At 34.2% G+C, this 19,604-nt stretch overlaps 2 protein-coding genes across 33 annotated transcripts; one reads left to right on the top strand and one right to left on the bottom strand.

Moving 5' to 3' along the window:
- Positions 1-213: 213 nt before the first annotated feature.
- On the top strand, positions 214-5,663 carry LOC107639024 (uncharacterized). Of its 32 annotated transcripts, none has more exons than XR_015881248.1 (12): positions 217-561; positions 696-778; positions 907-1,082; positions 2,109-2,476; positions 2,569-2,831; positions 3,077-3,127; positions 3,236-3,269; positions 4,088-4,171; positions 4,262-4,333; positions 4,449-4,505; positions 4,705-4,784; positions 5,462-5,663. XR_015881248.1 is itself a non-coding variant. In XM_088485624.1 (9 exons), exons 5-9 carry the CDS (start codon positions 3,102-3,104, stop codon positions 5,523-5,525), a joined length of 303 nt encoding a protein of 100 aa, XP_088341750.1. In that variant the 5' UTR covers positions 219-561; positions 738-778; positions 907-1,082; positions 2,109-2,831; positions 3,077-3,101; the 3' UTR covers positions 5,526-5,663. The 32 variants fall into 32 exon arrangements, 9 of the variants coding, with proteins under 9 accessions (XP_088341749.1, XP_088341750.1, XP_088341747.1 ...); XR_015881244.1 differs by having other exon boundaries at positions 3,077-3,153; XR_015881255.1 differs by lacking the exon at positions 2,569-2,831 and having other exon boundaries at positions 218-561; positions 4,100-4,171.
- A 1,407-nt stretch (positions 5,664-7,070) lies between these two features.
- LOC107636150 (uncharacterized) lies at positions 7,071-19,592 on the bottom strand. The gene is made up of 9 exons (XM_088484430.1): positions 19,316-19,592; positions 19,174-19,184; positions 18,484-18,613; positions 18,254-18,317; positions 18,097-18,145; positions 17,922-18,019; positions 17,539-17,629; positions 7,309-7,371; positions 7,071-7,217 (listed from the first exon to the last, which is right to left on the bottom strand). Exons 1-9 carry the CDS (start codon positions 19,590-19,592, stop codon positions 7,071-7,073), a joined length of 930 nt encoding a protein of 309 aa, XP_088340556.1.
- Between the last annotated feature and the right edge of the window lie 12 nt (positions 19,593-19,604).

The following is a 19,604-nucleotide window of genomic DNA, read 5'->3' as shown; positions in this document are numbered from 1 at the left end:
CTTTTTTAACTAACACTACATAAGTGTTCCCTTTGATTAGATAGAGAACACATGAAAGGCGTTGCTTCAGCAAAATACACATGCAACGTTTACCATGTACATAAATTACACTTTTCTAAAATTGCTTTAAAATTTTTAATAAGCTTCTCATTATAAAGTGTTGTCTAAAATATATAAATGTATTTTTTTCTTTTAAATTTCAATTTTTCCTCTAAATATATCAATAGAAAACTAAATGATTCAAACACAGAAACTTTCATTCATTCATCATCTTCATATTCCTAACAAAACGTTGAAACAAAATGCTACTGGTAACCCTAACCCCTAAATTGATGAAATTCGCGGTTCCTTTTCTACTCGCGGAGAAGCATTCCCTCTCTCTTTGCGTTCCTCCCTACTCGCCTTGTTATGCTCTCTTCGTGTTACCTCGTGTTCCTCTCTTTCTCTGTTCTTTGCACGGTGTCGGTTACTTCTCTCTGCATTTTGCCGAAAAATTGCATAGTACAAGATCTGGTTTCGTTCTGCGTTTGATCTGCTGCCAAACTTGTTTCATTTCATTAGGTGTGCACTTCAATTCTTCCCTTTCCTACTCTAATTGCTCAATTGTGTGTATGTGTGATTTTTTCAAGAAAAAGGAAATTGTGTGTGTCTATTTGCTGTTTTTCTGAGCTATTTGCTGTTTCGAGCTTCTCTAGGTTTTGCTTGCCGTTCATCTCTGATCTCTTCCAATTTGCCAGTGTTCTTCTGCTAGGGTTCATCACCGCTGATCATTGTTCAGGTACTCATGATTCTGCCTCTGTTTTTCTTTTCTATTTTTGTGTTTTGAATCCTAATTTTTTAGATTAGCAATTATTCTGGAAAATTTTAGTTATGAAAAGTTCTTCTCCTTTTAATCTTCTTCGCCAGTTTTTGCTTCATCGGCACCTTCGCTTCACTCTTGCGCCACCTCAGCATCGAGCGTGGTGCACTGCCGCCACACCGGCTATAAACCCGTACCACCTGTGGAAGGAGAAGGAAGAGGAGATTTTGAGGGACATTGAGCCTGTGGTTACACTAACCAAAGATATTCTTCACTCTCGAAGGTAACTAAGTAACTAACTAAGCTTGTTATTCAGCTTTGCGCTCTTTCTGTTTGTTATATTGTCTCAGTCATTGGTTACTCTTTTTTCTATCTTTTGTTTTTCTCCAAGTACAAATAAGTAGTTTTGTTGTGATTAAGTTCCTTTAGAGTGTGTTGCAAGCTGCATTTTAGAGGGTAAAATGCATCATTTGGGTGCTGTGTTATATCACTTTAATATTATAAAATATATAATTAACTTCCTGATAAGTAAAGTAACAAGTCTTCTAAAGGAACTGTACAAATTTGTGTTCTCCCGTTTCAAACACTAATCAGACTTATAAATGGTTAAATAAGCTGAACCTTTCTAAATTTGAATGACGATATGATACATAACTCAACTCAACTCAACTCAAATGCTTGCACTAACTATGAAAAACAGAGACGTCTTCAGCACCATCGGCTGTGTCTCCGTCTTCGTGTCTGTGTCTTACTTCAAGACATTGCTCATTATTGTTAGTTGGAGAGATGAGAGTGATTAGATAGCTTGCTATTATACTGATAATGTGAAAGAAAGTAAAGGGAGGAGGAACAGATTCAGATGGGTGTGTGTCTGGCCAATCTAATACTAAACTATTAAGAGAGGGTTGTCAGGTAGTGGAAATCCAACGTGTCTTGAAGGAGAGATCTTAAAGAGTTGGGTTGATTATGGTACCTTTTATAAGAGTTGTATCATCTGTGGTCTCTCTTTCTTCATTTCTTCTGCATCATTATTAGGTTATATCAAAGGTAATATTAGCTTCAATGTCTTTAATACTTTCTGACAACTTCTCCTCTTATTCTCTTTAACCATTAATAATTTGTTGTATTGTCTCCCTTATTTCAATTAATTTTTCCTTCCTTTTGTACCTATTTTTCAAATTTCTTATTGATTTTCAAATTTTGAATTTCACCGCCATACATCATATGCATTACTCTTACTTATTTATAACTCCTTGCTTTCATTGTATTTTGGCCTTTACTCATCCCCTCCTTTATTTTTCCAAGTCAGGAATGTAAATGTTAATGTCCTTCAACTGCAGCAGCAGAATGCTGAGTCCGTGTGGGCGGTGCTAGGGCTTGCAGATGAGCCTGCGGTGCAGCCTTGCTCTGAGGTGAAGAAGAATGGGGTTTCGCCTAGGACTGCAGCGACGCTCATTCCGGGTCCGGCTGTTGTTACGTTGGGGTGGAGAGGAAGCCAGGTTGTCCTCTGAAGGCTGTGCCCACTGCTGATGTTGTTGCTGCTGTTGTGGCGGCAGCTGAAGCTTCAAGTGGTGACTCCTATTATGTTCATTGTTGTTTCTGATCTTGCCGCTGTTGTGAATGCATTGCTGTTGGTGCCCGTAGTTGTGCTTGCCAATCAACAGTCATTATAACCAGGTCATTCATTTGAGTTATGAAATTTTATATCTATCTGAGTTGATTTTGTTTTCCCTTTTTTATTTTTATTTGTTTGTTATTCCGACAAACAGATCTAAAGAAATCATTTAAGTGCCTCCATATAGCTGAGAAAATATTCTCTCTCTCTCTGAGTAAAATGTGCTACTATCATCTCTCTCCTCTGCAAATTTTTTTTCAAGAATCAATTATTGGAAAATGCAATGTGATTTCCACATCAATAGACCAGAAAATCCTGAACCATCTGAAACAGAGTTGAAGAGAGCTGATTTGTTTTTCAATTATGCATATGCGTTAGTTGCTAGCCGTGCAAAACTTGATGACTTTACAATTGAAGGTTAGTTATTTGCATCTGATATTTGTTAATTTTGGTAAGATAGAAGTTTCAGTTGTGATGTTTGTATTCGTGAGCAGAGCACCATTCTTTATTCATATGTTGATTTTTTTAATGCACTAATTAATGATTATGTCCACATGTACGATATATAGTAATATTACTTAAGAATGATAAGAGTTTCTTTCTTTTCTTTCCCTTTATTTTTACATTTTATGACTGATTCATTGGGCACTGTGTTTGTATAGTGCAAGTAGGCACAAGCAGTGCTGGATGCGGCTGAAGCTGCCACTACAACTGTGAGATTTCTGGACATACATCATAAGTATATCTCCCAGGCTTCTTAGTTAATTTGATCATCATTCTCTTGGAATTTAATTTTTTTTTTTCATTTATCTTTTACTTAGGTTTAAGTCTGAGATTGAAGAATGTTCAAAAAAGGTCTGTTCATATGGGCGTGTGTTTGGTCTCTTTAGTTTTATTTAATATTAATAGATAGTATAAATGTGTATTGTGTTGTGGATTTTTAGACCTTTTAATTTTTTTTCTTCTTCAGACTTTGCTATTAGGATATTTGGAGCAGCATATGAGTTTTACTTCTTCATTCTTTTATTTACTTTTTCATTTTAATTTTTTTAAAATTATTTTCATATATGTTTGGAAAATTTGCCTCTTTAATTTAGAAAATTTATATGTTTGGCAAAAATCATGCATTTAAAGAATGTTTTTCAATATTTTTTGGAAATCTCTATGAAGCATTAAAATAGTTTTTTCTTCTACTATCTTATTGATAAGAAATTATTATTTGGTCAGATTTTTGTCTCTTACCATGTATGATTTTCTTCATTATTGTACCATTCTTTTCTTCTGGACCAATTCCTTAATAAATTGATGGAGTTGAATGATTGCATTTATGATTTATCAATCAGTATTCAATACTATATATATAGAAATTCAAAGATATGCTATTTTGATTAGGTAGTACAGTAGATATATGCTTGTGCCATGCTTGCAAAAGAGTTCATGTTGAAAAATCTTAAAAGGAAAGAGGTTAAATTATTCAATATAATTATTTTGAATGTGAATTGTTGGGGTATAGGAGCATGCCTTTATATAATAGTCTATTTCAAATATTCGAGAGAAATTCAAGCACAAATCTAAATGCTAAGTAGACTAAGAAATTCAGATTTCTACATATTGTTCATTCCAGATCCAAATCTGTTTATATCCCTCTGGTTCATACTGATGAATGGTTTCAGATTCCTTCTTAGGGGTATTTCAAATAATAATATAATTGGCTCCATTCCTTCTTCCCTCGGTGACTTGGAACATCTTCTAAAGCTGTGAGTACTGTGGCAAGTTTCTTGTTATTTATTTGTTTTTCGAATCTGGCAGTTTCTCTTTTACTCACGGCTATTATTTGATTTTTGTAGGAACCTGAGCAGAAATCATATAACAGGATTTATTCCAGCAGAATTTGCTAATCTTAGAAGTGTTATGGACATGCAAGTCATTTGTCTTTATTTTTTCCTAATGAAATCTGTTTTCTCCTTTGTTTACTCCCCCCCCCCCTTCTTTTTTTCCTGTTTGTTAATTGGTTTTTGTCATTCTATGTTGCAGTGATTTGTCAAATTTGATTCCTCAAGAACTTAGTCAGCTTCAGAACATGGTGTCATTGTAAGTTCAGATGCTGGAAATTAATAACTTGTTATCTGTATTAGAACACAAATTTTCGTTGATGATGTTAGACTCTTGGAGTGTTAAATGGTAAAATTTCAATCTGGAAATCTTCATTCTGGATCCAATTACAAGATATTGTACTGGCTACTAGTAATTTCTATTAAGTTCCTTGTTAATTTTGTTTTTATTTCTACAGAAATTTTCTGCTCTGTTAATTCTTCGGCTTGCATATTAGAGTCTTGGTGTGGTTTATGGAGATTTGGGAACTTCCCCTTTGTATGTTTTCTACAATAATTTTCCTCATGAATTGCCTCCTTATGAATAATAATCAAGCGGTACTTTGATGCCATTATCATGAATCTTTGATTGACAGATGTATAAGGTTGTAGTGGGGATTATATTGAAGTGAGTAGCTAGAGTCTCCTTAAAAAGAAGTCTCATCTTTGTTAATCCCAAGATGCATAGGCATAAGGCATGTGCCTTTGACATTATTGGACTCATCATCATATAGTCAAGGATTTACAGCGCACCTCCTAAGTTAAAGTGCATTGAATTCATCGTTTAATTAACATACACTAATAATTTTTTATCATCTTTTTCCAATTTCATATGGCTTAGCTGCAGTTTTGTGAAAATATATAGCTGCTGTTTCCAATTTTTTAACCTTTTTATTGAAGTTTTTAATGGAAGTTAGAGACATGTTTTATACTTTTAACTAACTGTGATCTTTTTTATTATAGTTTTTCTTTCCGAAGAGAATCAAGACTAAGAGACAAGCTTTGTTTGTTGAAATACTTGATCAAATTTATACCTTAAGCACATTAGAAGGAGTTTTTTAGACCTATTTATTGCTTTTGTATCTATAATATTTAATATCATAAAGAAATTTTTATTATTATAATTTTTCATTTTTAATAATAAGTTGTTTATTTTTTGTTGTGTATTATTTGCAGATTTAGCATATGGGACAAGTCAAGCATGGATATAAAATATGCAAGTAGATTGATATTTTTTTGATAAATATTAATTACTATTTTGTTATGACAATTATTGTTAGACAAGAATTTTATTATTTTGTTGAGAATTATTGATGAACATGTATTTGAAATATGTATTTGAAATACTAATTGAACTTTTTAATATCTATTTTGATTAGAATTTTATTATTAGTTATTTTGTCTCTTTTATAATTTTTTCCTATTGTGCACAAATTTATTTATTAATTAAAATAATTAACATATATGAACAAAAAATTTTATTATAAATTTTAATTTTTTTGTATTTTTATTACGAAAGTAATTTTTTTTTATCAAAAAGGCAACATTTTTATTAGTTGCATATTTTGAATATTAGACAACACTTGTATGGTTGCATATCCAAAAGAAAAAGCAACACTTGTATAGGTTGCATATCCAAAAGAAAAGGCAACATTTGTATAGGTTGCATATTCAAAAGAAAAGGCAATGCTTTAAAAGGTTGCATATTCAAAACTAATAGGCAACACTTTAAAGTATTGCAAATTCAAACTTATAAGCAACACATAAAAGAGTTGAATTTTATTGCAAATAGGAAACATTTTTAGTAGTGGTCAAAATATGAGAAAAGACAACATTGCAAAAGTGTTGTTTCAAACACACTTTTGAAGTGTTGTTGTTTTCTAACCAAAGGCAACACTTACCAAGTGTTGCTCTCAAAAGCGTTGTTTTTGAAACAAAAAAGTGTTGCCTTGATCTAAGGCAACGGCTGCATATGCAACGCTGCCCAAAAACGTTGCCTTAGGTCCAAAAATGTTGCCATAGATCAAAAGCAACCTTTGTCAGTCTTTAGGCAACACTTTTTAAATGTTACCTCAACCTGAAAATGTTGTAGTGCACTAATAAGGATTTTTAAAAATCTATTAACCGATACTATAATATTCTTAATGCAAATGTAATTGAAATTGTCAATTGCAAACTAGTAAATTTAGCTAGAAGTATTTATTACAATGGTTTATGTTAACCGTTTAAATATCAAAAGTAGTTATAGATTACAAGTTTACTAAGACCATTGTATTCAATAATCACACTCAAACAATTTTTTTTCCTCGAATCTTGTAATTGTCACAGAGCGTATTCCTTGATATTTGATTAATCTTTATAATAAAACTCAGAAGTGAAAATAGGAGAAGAATAAGAAAATTGAGTGAGGAAAAAAATGAGAAATATTTTATTTAATATAACAAACAATATATTTCTTTCATTTCCATCTAATGAGAAATATATGTGGTTTTACTTAAATTACAATTGTATTATTTTATTTAACAAAGATTATTAGGTGAATTTTAACAACAAATATAAAATGATATAAATTTGTAGTTTTGAATTAATTTTCATAAAAACGAAATAATTTTAATAAATTGCAAATATATATAATTTTGAATGATTACAATTCAATGAAAATCCCGGTTGAAACCTTCCATATTGCCTTAAGTTGAAGATTTGTAGCACCTTCAACTTTGCTCATCTACAACTACTTAAAGCTAAAGAAGAGAAGAACGAAAAACATGTCCTTTGTCTCAAAGTCTCACTTGTCCAAACCATTAATCCATGACAGAATAACTTTTGCTCCTTTTTCCCATGAAACGTCCAACATCATATCATGCGCAACGACATCAACACAATCCGGCGGCACACTGTAAAATCTTGCCGTCTCATTTAGTCCTTCGGCATCCTATAAACAACAATAGTTCAGTGAATTTGAGTCTGACATCATCTGAGGGGGCCAGAAACTCTTTTCGAGTGTTCGGCATAGAACGACAAACAAAAATGAAGTCATTTTTCGCACCCAAAACAAGGACATCGACAGGGCAGTTTGGTGTAACACCCTCACTATCAGTAGTCACGCTTTCGGCTGCGCCACTCTGATAGCAAGAAGTATTACGACTACTTTACATACTAAATAATAAAATAGGAGCCTGTGACTCGACATTGTATCGCTGATCACTTTATAAATCGGAAATACATACTTCATCTAAAATAAACAAGCAGGCATAGATTCATATACAAGACTCCTTACATAATAACTTTATATTATACATATAAAACATACAATTCCTATCCCTCTTACAAACTTGTAATAACAAAGACGAGGGAAGAAAAATAATCTAATGAATACAACAACATATAAGCCAAACGCAGTGTAACTCTTCATAACGCTTCTTCCGGTTCCTGAAAAGGTAAAGCTGTAGGGGGGTGAGAACCTAACCACACGGTCTCACCAAGCAGTTTCAAAGTTGTCATAAGAAGATATTTAATAAGAAAACTGTTTTCAAACTCAGTGATTATCATCGCCTTATGAATCTCTTAAAAACCAGTAGGTAATCGTTCAAGACTTTTTCAAAGAAACAATGTTTAATCTAATTGAAATCCGAAACCTTTCTTTTCTTATAAGAAAATCTCAATTAGAAACCAACCAAGCAATCAAACAACACAATCATTAATGCAACGCCAAAGTTCATTCTCAAATGTAGCACGCCAGGACAAACACAGGCAAGACAGACAAGGAAAGCACAAGTAGGTAGCAATTACAGCAAATAGTTCAAGTAGCAGTTAAGAACAGTTTAGCAATTAGGCAAACCAAAACAGGTTCAAACCCAAGCAAAGCATACAAATGCATATGATGCATGCCTGTCCTATGGCTGATGAGGCTCATCTGTCGGTTATCCAGCCAACCCGACAAGTCTGAATTGTCCTTAGACTGTCCCCCGACGTGCATCCCCAAGAGTCTATGCATAGCTTTTTCTCAAATAATCAATATTGCTCAATGGGGGTAACATTCCCGGGAATTTATATAGTGCCCGGTCACACTTACGTCGTAGGGTCAACAGAGTATCGAGTTTTCAACCTGGTACACGTGGTGGCAAGCCACGGCACTTAATCCAGGGAACCTCGTATCTCAGATATTTCAAATTCATAAGCCAAATGAACAATTCAAAGATCGTATCTCAACATTCTCAACTTCATAATCATTCATTAATCCAAATCTCATTTCCAAATTCATTCGAAAGTCATATTTCAAAGAAATCCTCATCATCTTTCTTTTCATTCTGTTCACTAACAATTCTCAATCCAAAACATGACTTTTCCTTTGATAAATGAAGTAATCTTAAATTATATAATGCTTAAAATTAAACCTTGTAAAATAACTACTTCAAATGAAACTTCTAATTTTATAAAATTTCGGCAGCATCTCCTCTAAAATTCGGATTCTGCCACCCTTTTCGGGTCCCATCTAAACATTTCTCAAACCTTTTATCATCCATTTCCAAATCTCATTCATTTTTCCAGAGTTAAACCAGCTCCAATATCAATTTATTTTCAAATCAAACCAATTCCAACAATAAAACTCTTTTTAACATCAAATCAGCTCAAATATTAAATCATTTGTAAAGTCAGACGAATCCAAAATCAAACCGCTCCCAGAATCAATTTATTTTCATATCTCAAATTATTTCCTAAAATCGATTCATTTATATTACCAAGTAAACTTTAAAACCAAGAAGATCCACCTTTCATAATAATCGAGTAAATAACATTTCAAACCGGTTTTTACCAACAACCATAAGCCACTTACACAATCAAGCACCAAATAATCCAATCCAACAAATCATCACATTCACAAGACAAATGTAACCACAGAAGTTTATCCTTTTGCGTCAATATCTATTTATCACAACTCTGTAATGTAAAATAGATTTTAAGAAAAACCCCTACCTCGTTCGCGATTCAACTACGTGACAAACCGCATTTCTATTCTTATCCCACAGCAACAACATTAATACTGACCGTCCCCGCAGCAGCCACAGCCTCTAAACACAGTCTTAGCCCAATCCTAAAATATTAATGTCGCGTAAAACTCAATAATCTATAACATAACAGCAACTAAAAGAGTTTGGAACAAGGAACGACTTACTGGGCTTACAAATAATCAAGAAAACGGAGCAACAGCAGCTCCGGTGACGACGCAGCACCTTGATGCTGTATGCAGCAGCCATAGAACTCAGCAATCAAGACCCGTAACTCGATCCTATGACACCAAGACCTCAGATCCTCAAACAACTTAAAACAGAAATACCAATTTAAAGGTTTTGGAACGCATGGCTTACCCAAACAAGGATGAACGGCTGAATTGAAATAACGGTAACTCCGATGGTGGTTCCGGTGATCACCCACGCCACACCCGGTGACCAGAACGGCGGCAACGACGGTGCAGCAGTTCAGAACAACAAGCAGCGGGGGCGGGTGACTGAAATAAGCATGCAGTGACGATAAAGGTTCCCGGAATCCAAAAGAACATAAACCAAACTTTAAAACCCTTACCGACAGTGCATTCTCCCGCGGCGGCTTCACGGTGTGGGCGACGCTGGCGACGCGAAAAGGGTTCTGACACGGTGGTTGGACCTCAGCTCGGCTTGAGATCCCGCTCTCTCTCCCTCGCGCGTCTCTCCTCCTCGCGTGGTCTCCTCGGCGCTGGCGCCAACGGCGACGCGACGCGACGCGACGGCGGTCCTGAGCTGCGCGGCGGCTTCCTCGCGGTACTCTCCTTCTCTCTCAGATCTCCTCTCTCTTCTGTCAGCAGCGGCGGCGACGGTGGCAGTGACACCCACCGCGCCGCCTCACTCTTCTCCCCCCTCTCCTTCCTTCCTCGGTTCCCATCCTTCTTCCTCTTTCTTTTTTTTTTTTCTTTCTTTCCTTCTGATGGAATTTTTGTGGGTAAGTGAGGGTAGGGAAAGGGGTGCAGCTGTGTGTGCGTGTGAACTGAGAGATGTGAGGGTGAGTGTTTATAAAAATTAGGCTTATGGTTTTGTTTTAGCAATTTAGGATTTAATTTAGATTTTAGTTATTTTTAATCAAATTAGAGTATATAATGTTAATTTGAAATCTAATTTTAATCTTTAAAATTATTTTAAAATATTATTTGTTGTATTAAAATACTAATTGGTTTAAAACCAAATTCTCTAATTGAATTTATAAGATAATAAGATTAATTTTCTTTATTTCTAAAACTTGAAGTATTAAATCATAGAAATATCAATTATTTGAATTAAATCACATAAATATTCTTGTCATCCAATAACTACTAATTTTGAAATTTAAATATAGTAAATAATTCAATAATTATAAAATTAGGTAAAATTCTAATTAATTATCAAAACCTGATTTAATTTTTGATTTAATTAGCTTTAATAAAATAATTCCTAAAGATAAAATTTCTAATGAATTGAAATTAATTTCTAATAAGATTTATTCGAAAATTCTGGGTCTTACATCCTACCCACCTTATAAAAATTTTCGTCCTCGAAAATTGATACAAAATAAAAGAAATTTTTATATCACTTCAAATACCAGGATTTTCATATAGCATAAAAACTTAAAGGGTATAAGTATGATGTGAAATAGAAATTACAAGATAGGCTTGATGTACAAGATGATATGTTTCGACATGTAATGGTAAAGTAAGGTGGAAAAAGTTTATAAAATAAGCCGGGGTTAAAACGATGTGCTTAATGTCCGTTTACTGATCTCATACCAACTTCAGAGATTCAACTATTCAAACTTCAACATAACTTATCTCCACTATTCTCAACCGTACTTCATTGAGTAACTCATCCGAAGGTTTTCAATCTCGTCAACACTTCACAAATCTTAATGGTCACAAACCCAACATCAACAAAATTCTTTCACATGAAATAAGGTTCCACAACTCCCTGCAACGTCGTACACTTACGAATTTCACCTTTTGCGTTCACCAAACCTGTCCTAAAGGACTAATGTGTCGTTTACTAAGTCTAACGGTTACACAAGATACCAAAACTAATCTCGAGTATATTCAGAACGATAATAAACCATGAAAAAGAAAGAAAAGCGACAAGGGCCGCGTTCGCGAGAATTTGAAAGAATAAATGCAATTGCAGGTAAACAAGGATGCTCAAGCAATGAAGTTTGCTAGAAAGGAATCAATTGATAATTTCAAGGATAACCCTTGGATCAAAAGAAATTCAATAGGACCAATAAGAAGAAAATCTGCGTATTAGTTTTTAACATATCCAAGCTGAGTCGAAAAAATATGAGATTTCATAGAAAAGAAATGATTAAAGATTATGCTGACGAGGATAAAATTCGTATAAATTCAAGAGGATGCGTAAGATTGCAACTAAATAACGATTTACAGGCACGAGAGAATGTTCTGGAAAGAAAATCTTTTTACATCTAAATAGGAAATTTGAATCCAGGAACTCCATAAGAAATAAGAAAAGTAGTGATGATTTAAATTGAAATAAGTTCAAGCCAGAACAAAGGAACACTAAGTTTACAAGAAAGGAATGACTGAACTAACGACATCATTTGCAAAACTCAAAAGCATGGAAATATTTAAGAAAGTATGATTTCTCATTTTAAAAAGAAAAGATATGAAATAAATATCCTTCAAGTGAGGTAATAGAAGCGTAAATATTGAGTTATGTTAAATCGAATTCAAGTTAAATTAGATTATTTGTGTAAAACTTGAAATAATAAAAATTAATTGAACTAAAAATGTTGAAAAATCTTAAAAGATCATAATCAAACAAGAATATGCATAAAAATTTAAATTTTATTCAGAAGAGGAGGTCCGAGGTAAATTAGTCAATAAAAGAATACTTGGTATATTACAAACAAGTAAGTTTCGTTTGCATAAGAAAATTTTAAAGCTTCATATAGTGAATATATGCGAAGTTCCAAAACGATTTTATTGAAATTTAAAGTAAGGCTACAAATAGAATCCAGCAAAAGAACTGAATTGAATTTTTTTTTTTTTCCAATGAAATCCAAAACAAAAATCTTAGAACGAGATTATAAAAAGTGGTATGTTGCACCAAAATAAGTTTGAAGTTTACTCAAAGGAATACAAATTTTGATAAAGAAGAATAAGCAACCAAAATTGTATTTCACAAAAACTTGGAGAAATGTTTGAAATTATAGGTAAGCAAGGATGTATAAAAACAGGAAGATGTACTGAAAGGAAAAATCAAGTTGTAACCCTATGAAGGAATGAATTCACTTTCCCAAAATAATTACAAGAAGTTTTAATAAGGTATTGCGTCAAAATAATCCAATTTAAAATAAATTATATGAAGTTAGTCAATTAACTAGAACAGAAGCAAGCTAAGAACCGCTTATCAAGAATCTTAGAGTACATAATCAAGTAAAGACATATATAAAAATTTGAGTAAATATTAGAGGAGAATCAAATTATGTTCAAAGAAAGAAATCTAATGTAAAGTGTTCCTATATAGTTAATAAAAGTATAGATAGTACCCTTAAAAACAAGTATGTCTTTAGCTACATAAAGGATTTATTTATTTCTTGTAGGAAAGTACATGTAAGATCAGAGATAGTTATATCCAGAATTCAAAAAATGGTTATAGACAAGATTAAATAGAATAAAAAGATCAAAACTTTTCTCAATGTAGATTTCGAAACAAAAACTTCGAAAGAATATTACTAGAATTATTATCTCATGCCAAAACAAACTCGAAATTTTTACCAAGGAGAGTACTTTATTCATTTAAAGGAAAACAGGATAAAAAATTGTAACCTGGGCAAAATACGCATAAATTGTAGAAGGTGAAGTAGAAGAACCAAATCACACAATTAGCTTACTATGAATCGTAACTTTCACGGTTTCAAATCACTCAAGTATTAAGAATTATGTGTTACGCTAGAACAGATTTAAGATCGAATAAAAGGATACAAAATTTATGAAGAAATGTATAAATAATAACAATGATGGATAATCAAATCTGGTTCCAAAAAGAATTGAAACAGGGAGCGAAAAAGATAATAAATCGAAGAATAAGCAACACACGCATCATGTGGCATGATTAAAGCACCTAACTTTAGTGTAAACTAATCAAGAAATAACATTTGACGTTTGTCAAAGAATTAAAGACCGTTGTCATGCGTAACAAGTTCAAAACCAACTCAAAGAAAAAACAACTCATGATTCGAAGAGAGAAATATGAGCAACATCAGGGTAGAGGTTCCAAATGATTTCAAGTGAATAATCAGGATTATAATCAAACAGAAATATATATATATATATATAGGAATGAATAAGTATCACTAGGAACAGAGTCGAATCATATTCTAAAAGGAAAAATCTAGAACAAGGAATTCCAACATAACCAATAAAAGAGAAAACGGTGTATTAAGCTACGCAACACGAACAAAATTATACGTCAAAATGGAACTAACTTCAAAAATTAATTTCTAATGTTCCCAGAACCCGTGAACCGCATCGCTTATTAATTCCACTTTGTCCATGATAACCCATTAACTTTACCGTACACATAAACCATCAACATTAAGCTGGCCAGACTTAATATCAACAGATATGCAATAGTAAGCTAACAGCGTTAATCAAAAGACAGTCATGTGCATAAAACTCTGATTCTCGTCATTCAGACAAGACCTATAACATGACAGACACTCAGAGTATGCAATTGAAGCATAATCGGTCCATTTCTCAGGCTCTACAGGAAAGACCGCTCTGATACCATAATGTAACACCCTCACTATCAGTAGTCACGCTTCCGGCTGCGCCACTCTGATAGCAAGAAGTATTACGACTACTTTACATACTAAATAATAAAATAGGAGCCTGTGACTCGACATTGTATCGCTGATCACTTTATAAATCGGAAATACATACTTCATCTAAAATAAACAAGCAGGCATAGATTCATATACAAGACTCCTTACATAATAACTTTATATTATACATATAAAACATACAATTCCTATCCCTCTTACAAACTTGTAATAACAAAGACGAGGGAAGAAAAATAATCTAATGAATACAACAACATATAAGCCAAACGCAGTGTAACTCTTCATAACGCTTCTTCCGGTTCCTGAAAAGGTAAAGCTGTAGGGGGGTGAGAACCTAACCACACGGTCTCACCAAGCAGTTTCAAAGTTGTCATAAGAAGATATTTAATAAGAAAACTGTTTTCAAACTCAGTGATTATCATCGCCTTATGAATCTCTTAAAAACCAGTAGGTAATCGTTCAAGACTTTTTCAAAGAAACAATGTTTAATCTAATTGAAATCCGAAACCTTTCTTTTCTTATAAGAAAATCTCAATTAGAAACCAACCAAGCAATCAAACAACACAATCATTAATGCAACGCCAAAGTTCATTCTCAAATGTAGCACGCCAGGACAAACACAGGCAAGACAGACAAGGAAAGCACAAGTAGGTAGCAATTACAGCAAATAGTTCAAGTAGCAGTTAAGAACAGTTTAGCAATTAGGCAAACCAAAACAGGTTCAAACCCAAGCAAAGCATACAAATGCATATGATGCATGCCTGTCCTATGGCTGATGAGGCTCATCTGTCGGTTATCCAGCCAACCCGACAAGTCTGAATTGTCCTTAGACTGTCCCCCGACGTGCATCCCCAAGAGTCTATGCATAGCTTTTTCTCAAATAATCAATATTGCTCAATGGGGGTAACATTCCCGGAAATTTATATAGTGCCCGGTCACACTTACGTCGTAGGGTCAACAGAGTATCGAGTTTTCAACCTGGTACACGTGGTGGCAAGCCACGACACTTAATCCAGGGAACCTCGTATCTCAGATATTTCAAATTCATAAGCCAAATGAACAATTCAAAGATCGTATCTCAACATTCTCAACTTCATAATCATTCATTAATCCAAATCTCATTTCCAAATTCATTCGAAAGTCATATTTCAAAGAAATCCTCATCATCTTTCTTTTCATTCCGTTCACTAACAATTCTCAATCCAAAACATGACTTTTCCTTTGATAAATGAAGTAATCTTAAATTATATAATGCTTAAAATTAAACCTTGTAAAATAACTACTTCAAATGAAACTTCTAATTTTATAAAATTTCGGCAGCATCTCCTCTAAAATTCGGATTCTGCCACCCTTTTCGGGTCCCATCTAAACATTTCTCAAACCTTTTATCATCCATTTCCAAATCTCATTCATTTTTCCAGAGTTAAACCAGCTCCAATATCAATTTATTTTCAAATCAAACTAATTCCAACAATAAAACTCTTTTTAACATCAAATCAGCTCAAATATTAAATCATTTGTAAAGTCAGACGAATCCAAAATCAAACCGCTCCCAGAATCAATTTATTTTCATATCTCAAATTATTTCCTAAAATCGATTCATTTATATTACCAAGTAAACTTTAAAACCAAGAAGATCCACCTTTCATAATAATCGAGTAAATAACATTTCAAACCGGTTTTTACCAACAACCATAAGCCACTTACACAATCAAGCACCAAATAATCCAATCCAACAAATCATCACATTCACAAGACAAATGTAACCACAGAAGTTTATCCTTTTGCGTCAATATCTATTTATCACAACTCTGTAATGTAAAATAGATTTTAAGAAAAACCCCTACCTCGTTCGCGATTCAACTACGTGACAAACCGCATTTCTATTCTTATCCCACAGCAACAACATTAATACTGACCGTCCCCGCAGCAGCCACAGCCTCTAAACACAGTCTTAGCCCAATCCTAAAATATTAATGTCGCGTAAAACTCAATAATCTATAACATAACAGCAACTAAAAGAGTTTGGAACAAGGAACGACTTACTGTGCTTACAAATAATCAAGAAAACGGAGCAACAGCAGCTCCGGTGACGACGCAGCACCTTGATGCTGTATGCAGCAGCCATAGAACTCAGCAATCAAGACCCGTAACTCGATCCTATGACACCAAGACCTCAGATCCTCAAACAACTTAAAACAGAAATACCAATTTAAAGGTTTTGGAACGCATGGCTTACCCAAACAAGGATGAACGGCTGAATTGAAATAACGGTAACTCCGATGGTGGTTCCGGTGATCACCCACGCCACACCCGGTGACCAGAACGGCGGCAACGACGGTGCAGCAGTTCAGAACAACAAGCAGCGGGGGCGGGTGACTGAAATAAGCATGCAGTGACGATAAAGGTTCCCGGAATCCAAAAGAACATAAACCAAACTTTAAAACCCTTACCGACAGTGCGTTCTCCCGCGGCGGCTTCACGGTGTGGGCGACGCTGGCGACGCGAAAAGGGTTCTGACACGGTGGTTGGACCTCAGCTCGGCTTGAGATCCCGCTCTCTCTCCCTCGCGCGTCTCTCCTCCTCGCGTGGTCTCCTCGGCGCTGGCGCCAACGGCGACGCGACGCGACGCGACGGCGGTCCTGAGCTGCGCGGCGGCTTCCTCGCGGTACTCTCCTTCTCTCTCAGATCTCCTCTCTCTTCTGTCAGCAGCGGCGGCGACGGTGGCAGTGACACCCACCGCGCCGCCTCACTCTTCTCCCCCCTCTCCTTCCTTCCTCGGTTCCCATCCTTCTTCCTCTTTCTTTTTTTTTTTTCTTTCTTTCCTTCTGATGGAATTTTTGTGGGTAAGTGAGGGTAGGGAAAGGGGTGCAGCTGTGTGTGCGTGTGAACTGAGAGATGTGAGGGTGAGTGTTTATAAAAATTAGGCTTATGGTTTTGTTTTAGCAATTTAGGATTTAATTTAGATTTTAGTTATTTTTAATCAAATTAGAGTATATAATGTTAATTTGAAATCTAATTTTAATCTTTAAAATTATTTTAAAATATTATTTGTTGTATTAAAATACTAATTGGTTTAAAACCAAATTCTCTAATTGAATTTATAAGATAATAAGATTAATTTTCTTTATTTCTAAAACTTGAAGTATTAAATCATAGAAATATCAATTATTTGAATTAAATCACATAAATATTCTTGTCATCCAATAACTACTAATTTTGAAATTTAAATATAGTAAATAATTCAATAATTATAAAATTAGGTAAAATTCTAATTAATTATCAAAACCTGATTTAATTTTTGATTTAATTAGCTTTAATAAAATAATTCCTAAAGATAAAATTTCTAATGAATTGAAATTAATTTCTAATAAGATTTATTCGAAAATTCTGGGTCTTACATTTGGCGCCGAAGGAACTAGAAGTGATGCATTCAGCTTTCTTAAATTAAACAATGGCAAACTCGAACTTTCTTTCATTAGCTCTTGATATCTGAAATCCAAACACAAACCAGGCTAAAGGCATGATAGTGATACTCAATATGAATAGACCATTTGATATTTCACAGAAAATGCATACTCTTGTTAAGGGGGTTTATAAGTTTAGTTTCTAGACTTATCTATTTGAATTAAACCAAATAAAGTCATAGCTATTGTAGACCAGTGTGCTTTACTTCTTTAAAAAATAATGGATTCTGCAATTCCATGGCTCCATGAAACATAACATAAGTTCTTATCCATATTCTTCCGATATCAAATTTCAATTAACATGATGACAAACAAACCTTTTAAAAATATGATCCTCCATTGTGGCTGAGAAAAATGTCTCTCTACAAAGAGGAAGAGAGGTTTGAAAAGCTTTTGCTGCCAAGCTGCGTGTCACCTGCGGCCAGGTCAATGGATATATACATATAGTAAATACAGAAGAATCACATTCTTGAGAAAGTCTGTTCAAAATACCTTGAAGGCAGCAATTAGCTTGGTAAAGAGATATTGCCAGATAAGACCACTAACAAAAATAAAAAAGAATTCTCAATAAGTGAAATCACAATTGAGTTAGGGTACAATCACTTTATTCAAAAGTAATGATAACGCACTAGAGATCTTAGTTATTAACCTGTTACCAAAAGGAGGCACAGAGCAGACAAGGATAGCTCTTCTAAGCTTTGGATATGTATTTTCTATTAATAGAATCAAACTCAATCAGATTAAAAGCTTCAAGGAAAGTAGGTATTTGAGACTAAAATGATATATATGATATTCATATGATGGGGGGATTAGTAACATACTAGTACCTTAATTGATTACAAAAACATGTAGCAGAATCAGAAGGAAATTGGAAAGTACCTTCATGGTTTTTGCTTCCCAAAGAAGAGATATAATACTGAATGATAAGTACTCCAAATGAATGTCCATTCAAGATAGGTGGTGACTGAACCTTATGATGGACAAAATCTGCAATATCTCTTACATGCGTCTACTGTAGAATCAAGTGCATGCAAGAAATTAAAGACAATAATTATTCAACAATAGCACAAGTAGGAGTGAGGGAGTGAGCTTCGAAGGTCCAACTTGGAATGCGGTAGGAGAAGTCCGGTGGCTGAACGGAAGTGAGGGAGTGAATGAGCTGGCGTTGAGAGGAACAACGAGCTCGAAGCTGATGGGAGGGAGGGAGCATGTGCTGCTGCTACTGCGGCGTTGTAGTGAGTTAGGGTTGTTGTGTTGGTAATGGTTAGGGTATTAGTGGATCAGCACACAAAACGGCAGCGCTTTTGGTCAAATTCAAAAACCCGGCCTGATCTCGGTTTAGTTTGACCTATCAGTTTTTGGCCAGTTTAACGGTTCAATTCTGGTTTTCTATTTTTGCGGTTTTAACATATAACCGAATCGTAATTTATATCGGTTCGCGGTTTGACCGGTTTGTCGATGCCAATGGATTCAATAAAATTCGTATTAACAATAATTCATATAAATTAATAATTCTATGAATTAAATAAATCATTAATTTGTTTATTGTCTAACCGAGATTTATTTGACAATCATTTCATCTAAAAACATAAGCATGAATATTGGAAGAATATAGAAAATTTTATTAATATAGTAAAAAAAATTTAAACACGAATATGTAAGTGATTCCCTACGCAAAAATATTAAGTTTAGGGAGGTTACTAATTATCACTATCTAAATCAGGAGTTGGTTCAGTATACATGTCATTGTTATCTGAACCATTAGCTTCAACTTCCATAACGTTGTTGTTAATGTCCTTTTGCCAAGGACATGTTGTCTTCTTATGTCCTTCCATTTGACAAACACTACAACGCTGTCGCTTCTTCTTAGATGGTTGTCCTAAGCCTATATTGGTTTGATGCACATATGGATTCCTACTTTTAGCTACACCTGACTGAGGTTGCGTAGTGCCTTCATCTGAAGTCTTGTAAGATGAATACAACCCCATAATAATGTCACG

The sequence above is a fragment of the Arachis ipaensis genome, chromosome B4, assembly GCF_059453495.1.
Source record: "Arachis ipaensis isolate K30076 ecotype BB chromosome B4, ASM5945349v1, whole genome shotgun sequence".
In the NCBI taxonomy this organism is placed as follows: domain Eukaryota; kingdom Viridiplantae; phylum Streptophyta; class Magnoliopsida; order Fabales; family Fabaceae; genus Arachis; species Arachis ipaensis.
Note: the sequence above shows the minus strand (reverse complement) of the source record. Positions and strands in the feature narration are given on the sequence as shown.

What these genes read in the sequence shown, in the direction of transcription:
- LOC107639024 (XM_088485619.1), top strand. Translation starts at nt 3,990, where the DNA reads ATGCTAAGTAGACTAAGAAATTCAGATTTCTACATATTGTTCATTCCA. An exon ending in TTGGAACATCTTCTAAAGCT is followed by an intron (nt 4,172 to 4,261) that starts GTGAGTACTGTG and finishes TGATTTTTGTAG; the next exon opens with GAACCTGAGCAGAAATCATA. An exon ending in CTTAGAAGTGTTATGGACAT is followed by an intron (nt 4,334 to 4,448) that starts GCAAGTCATTTG and finishes TCTATGTTGCAG; the next exon opens with TGATTTGTCAAATTTGATTC.
- LOC107636150 (XM_088484430.1), bottom strand. Translation starts at nt 19,592, where the DNA reads ATGGGGTTGTATTCATCTTACAAGACTTCAGATGAAGGCACTACGCAA. An exon ending in GTGCCTCCTTTTGGTAACAG is followed by an intron (nt 18,146 to 18,253) that starts GTTAATAACTAA and finishes TATTTTTGTTAG; the next exon opens with TGGTCTTATCTGGCAATATC. An exon ending in CGAAAAATGACTTCATTTTT is followed by an intron (nt 7,218 to 7,308) that starts GTTTGTCGTTCT and finishes TGTTGTTTATAG; the next exon opens with GATGCCGAAGGACTAAATGA.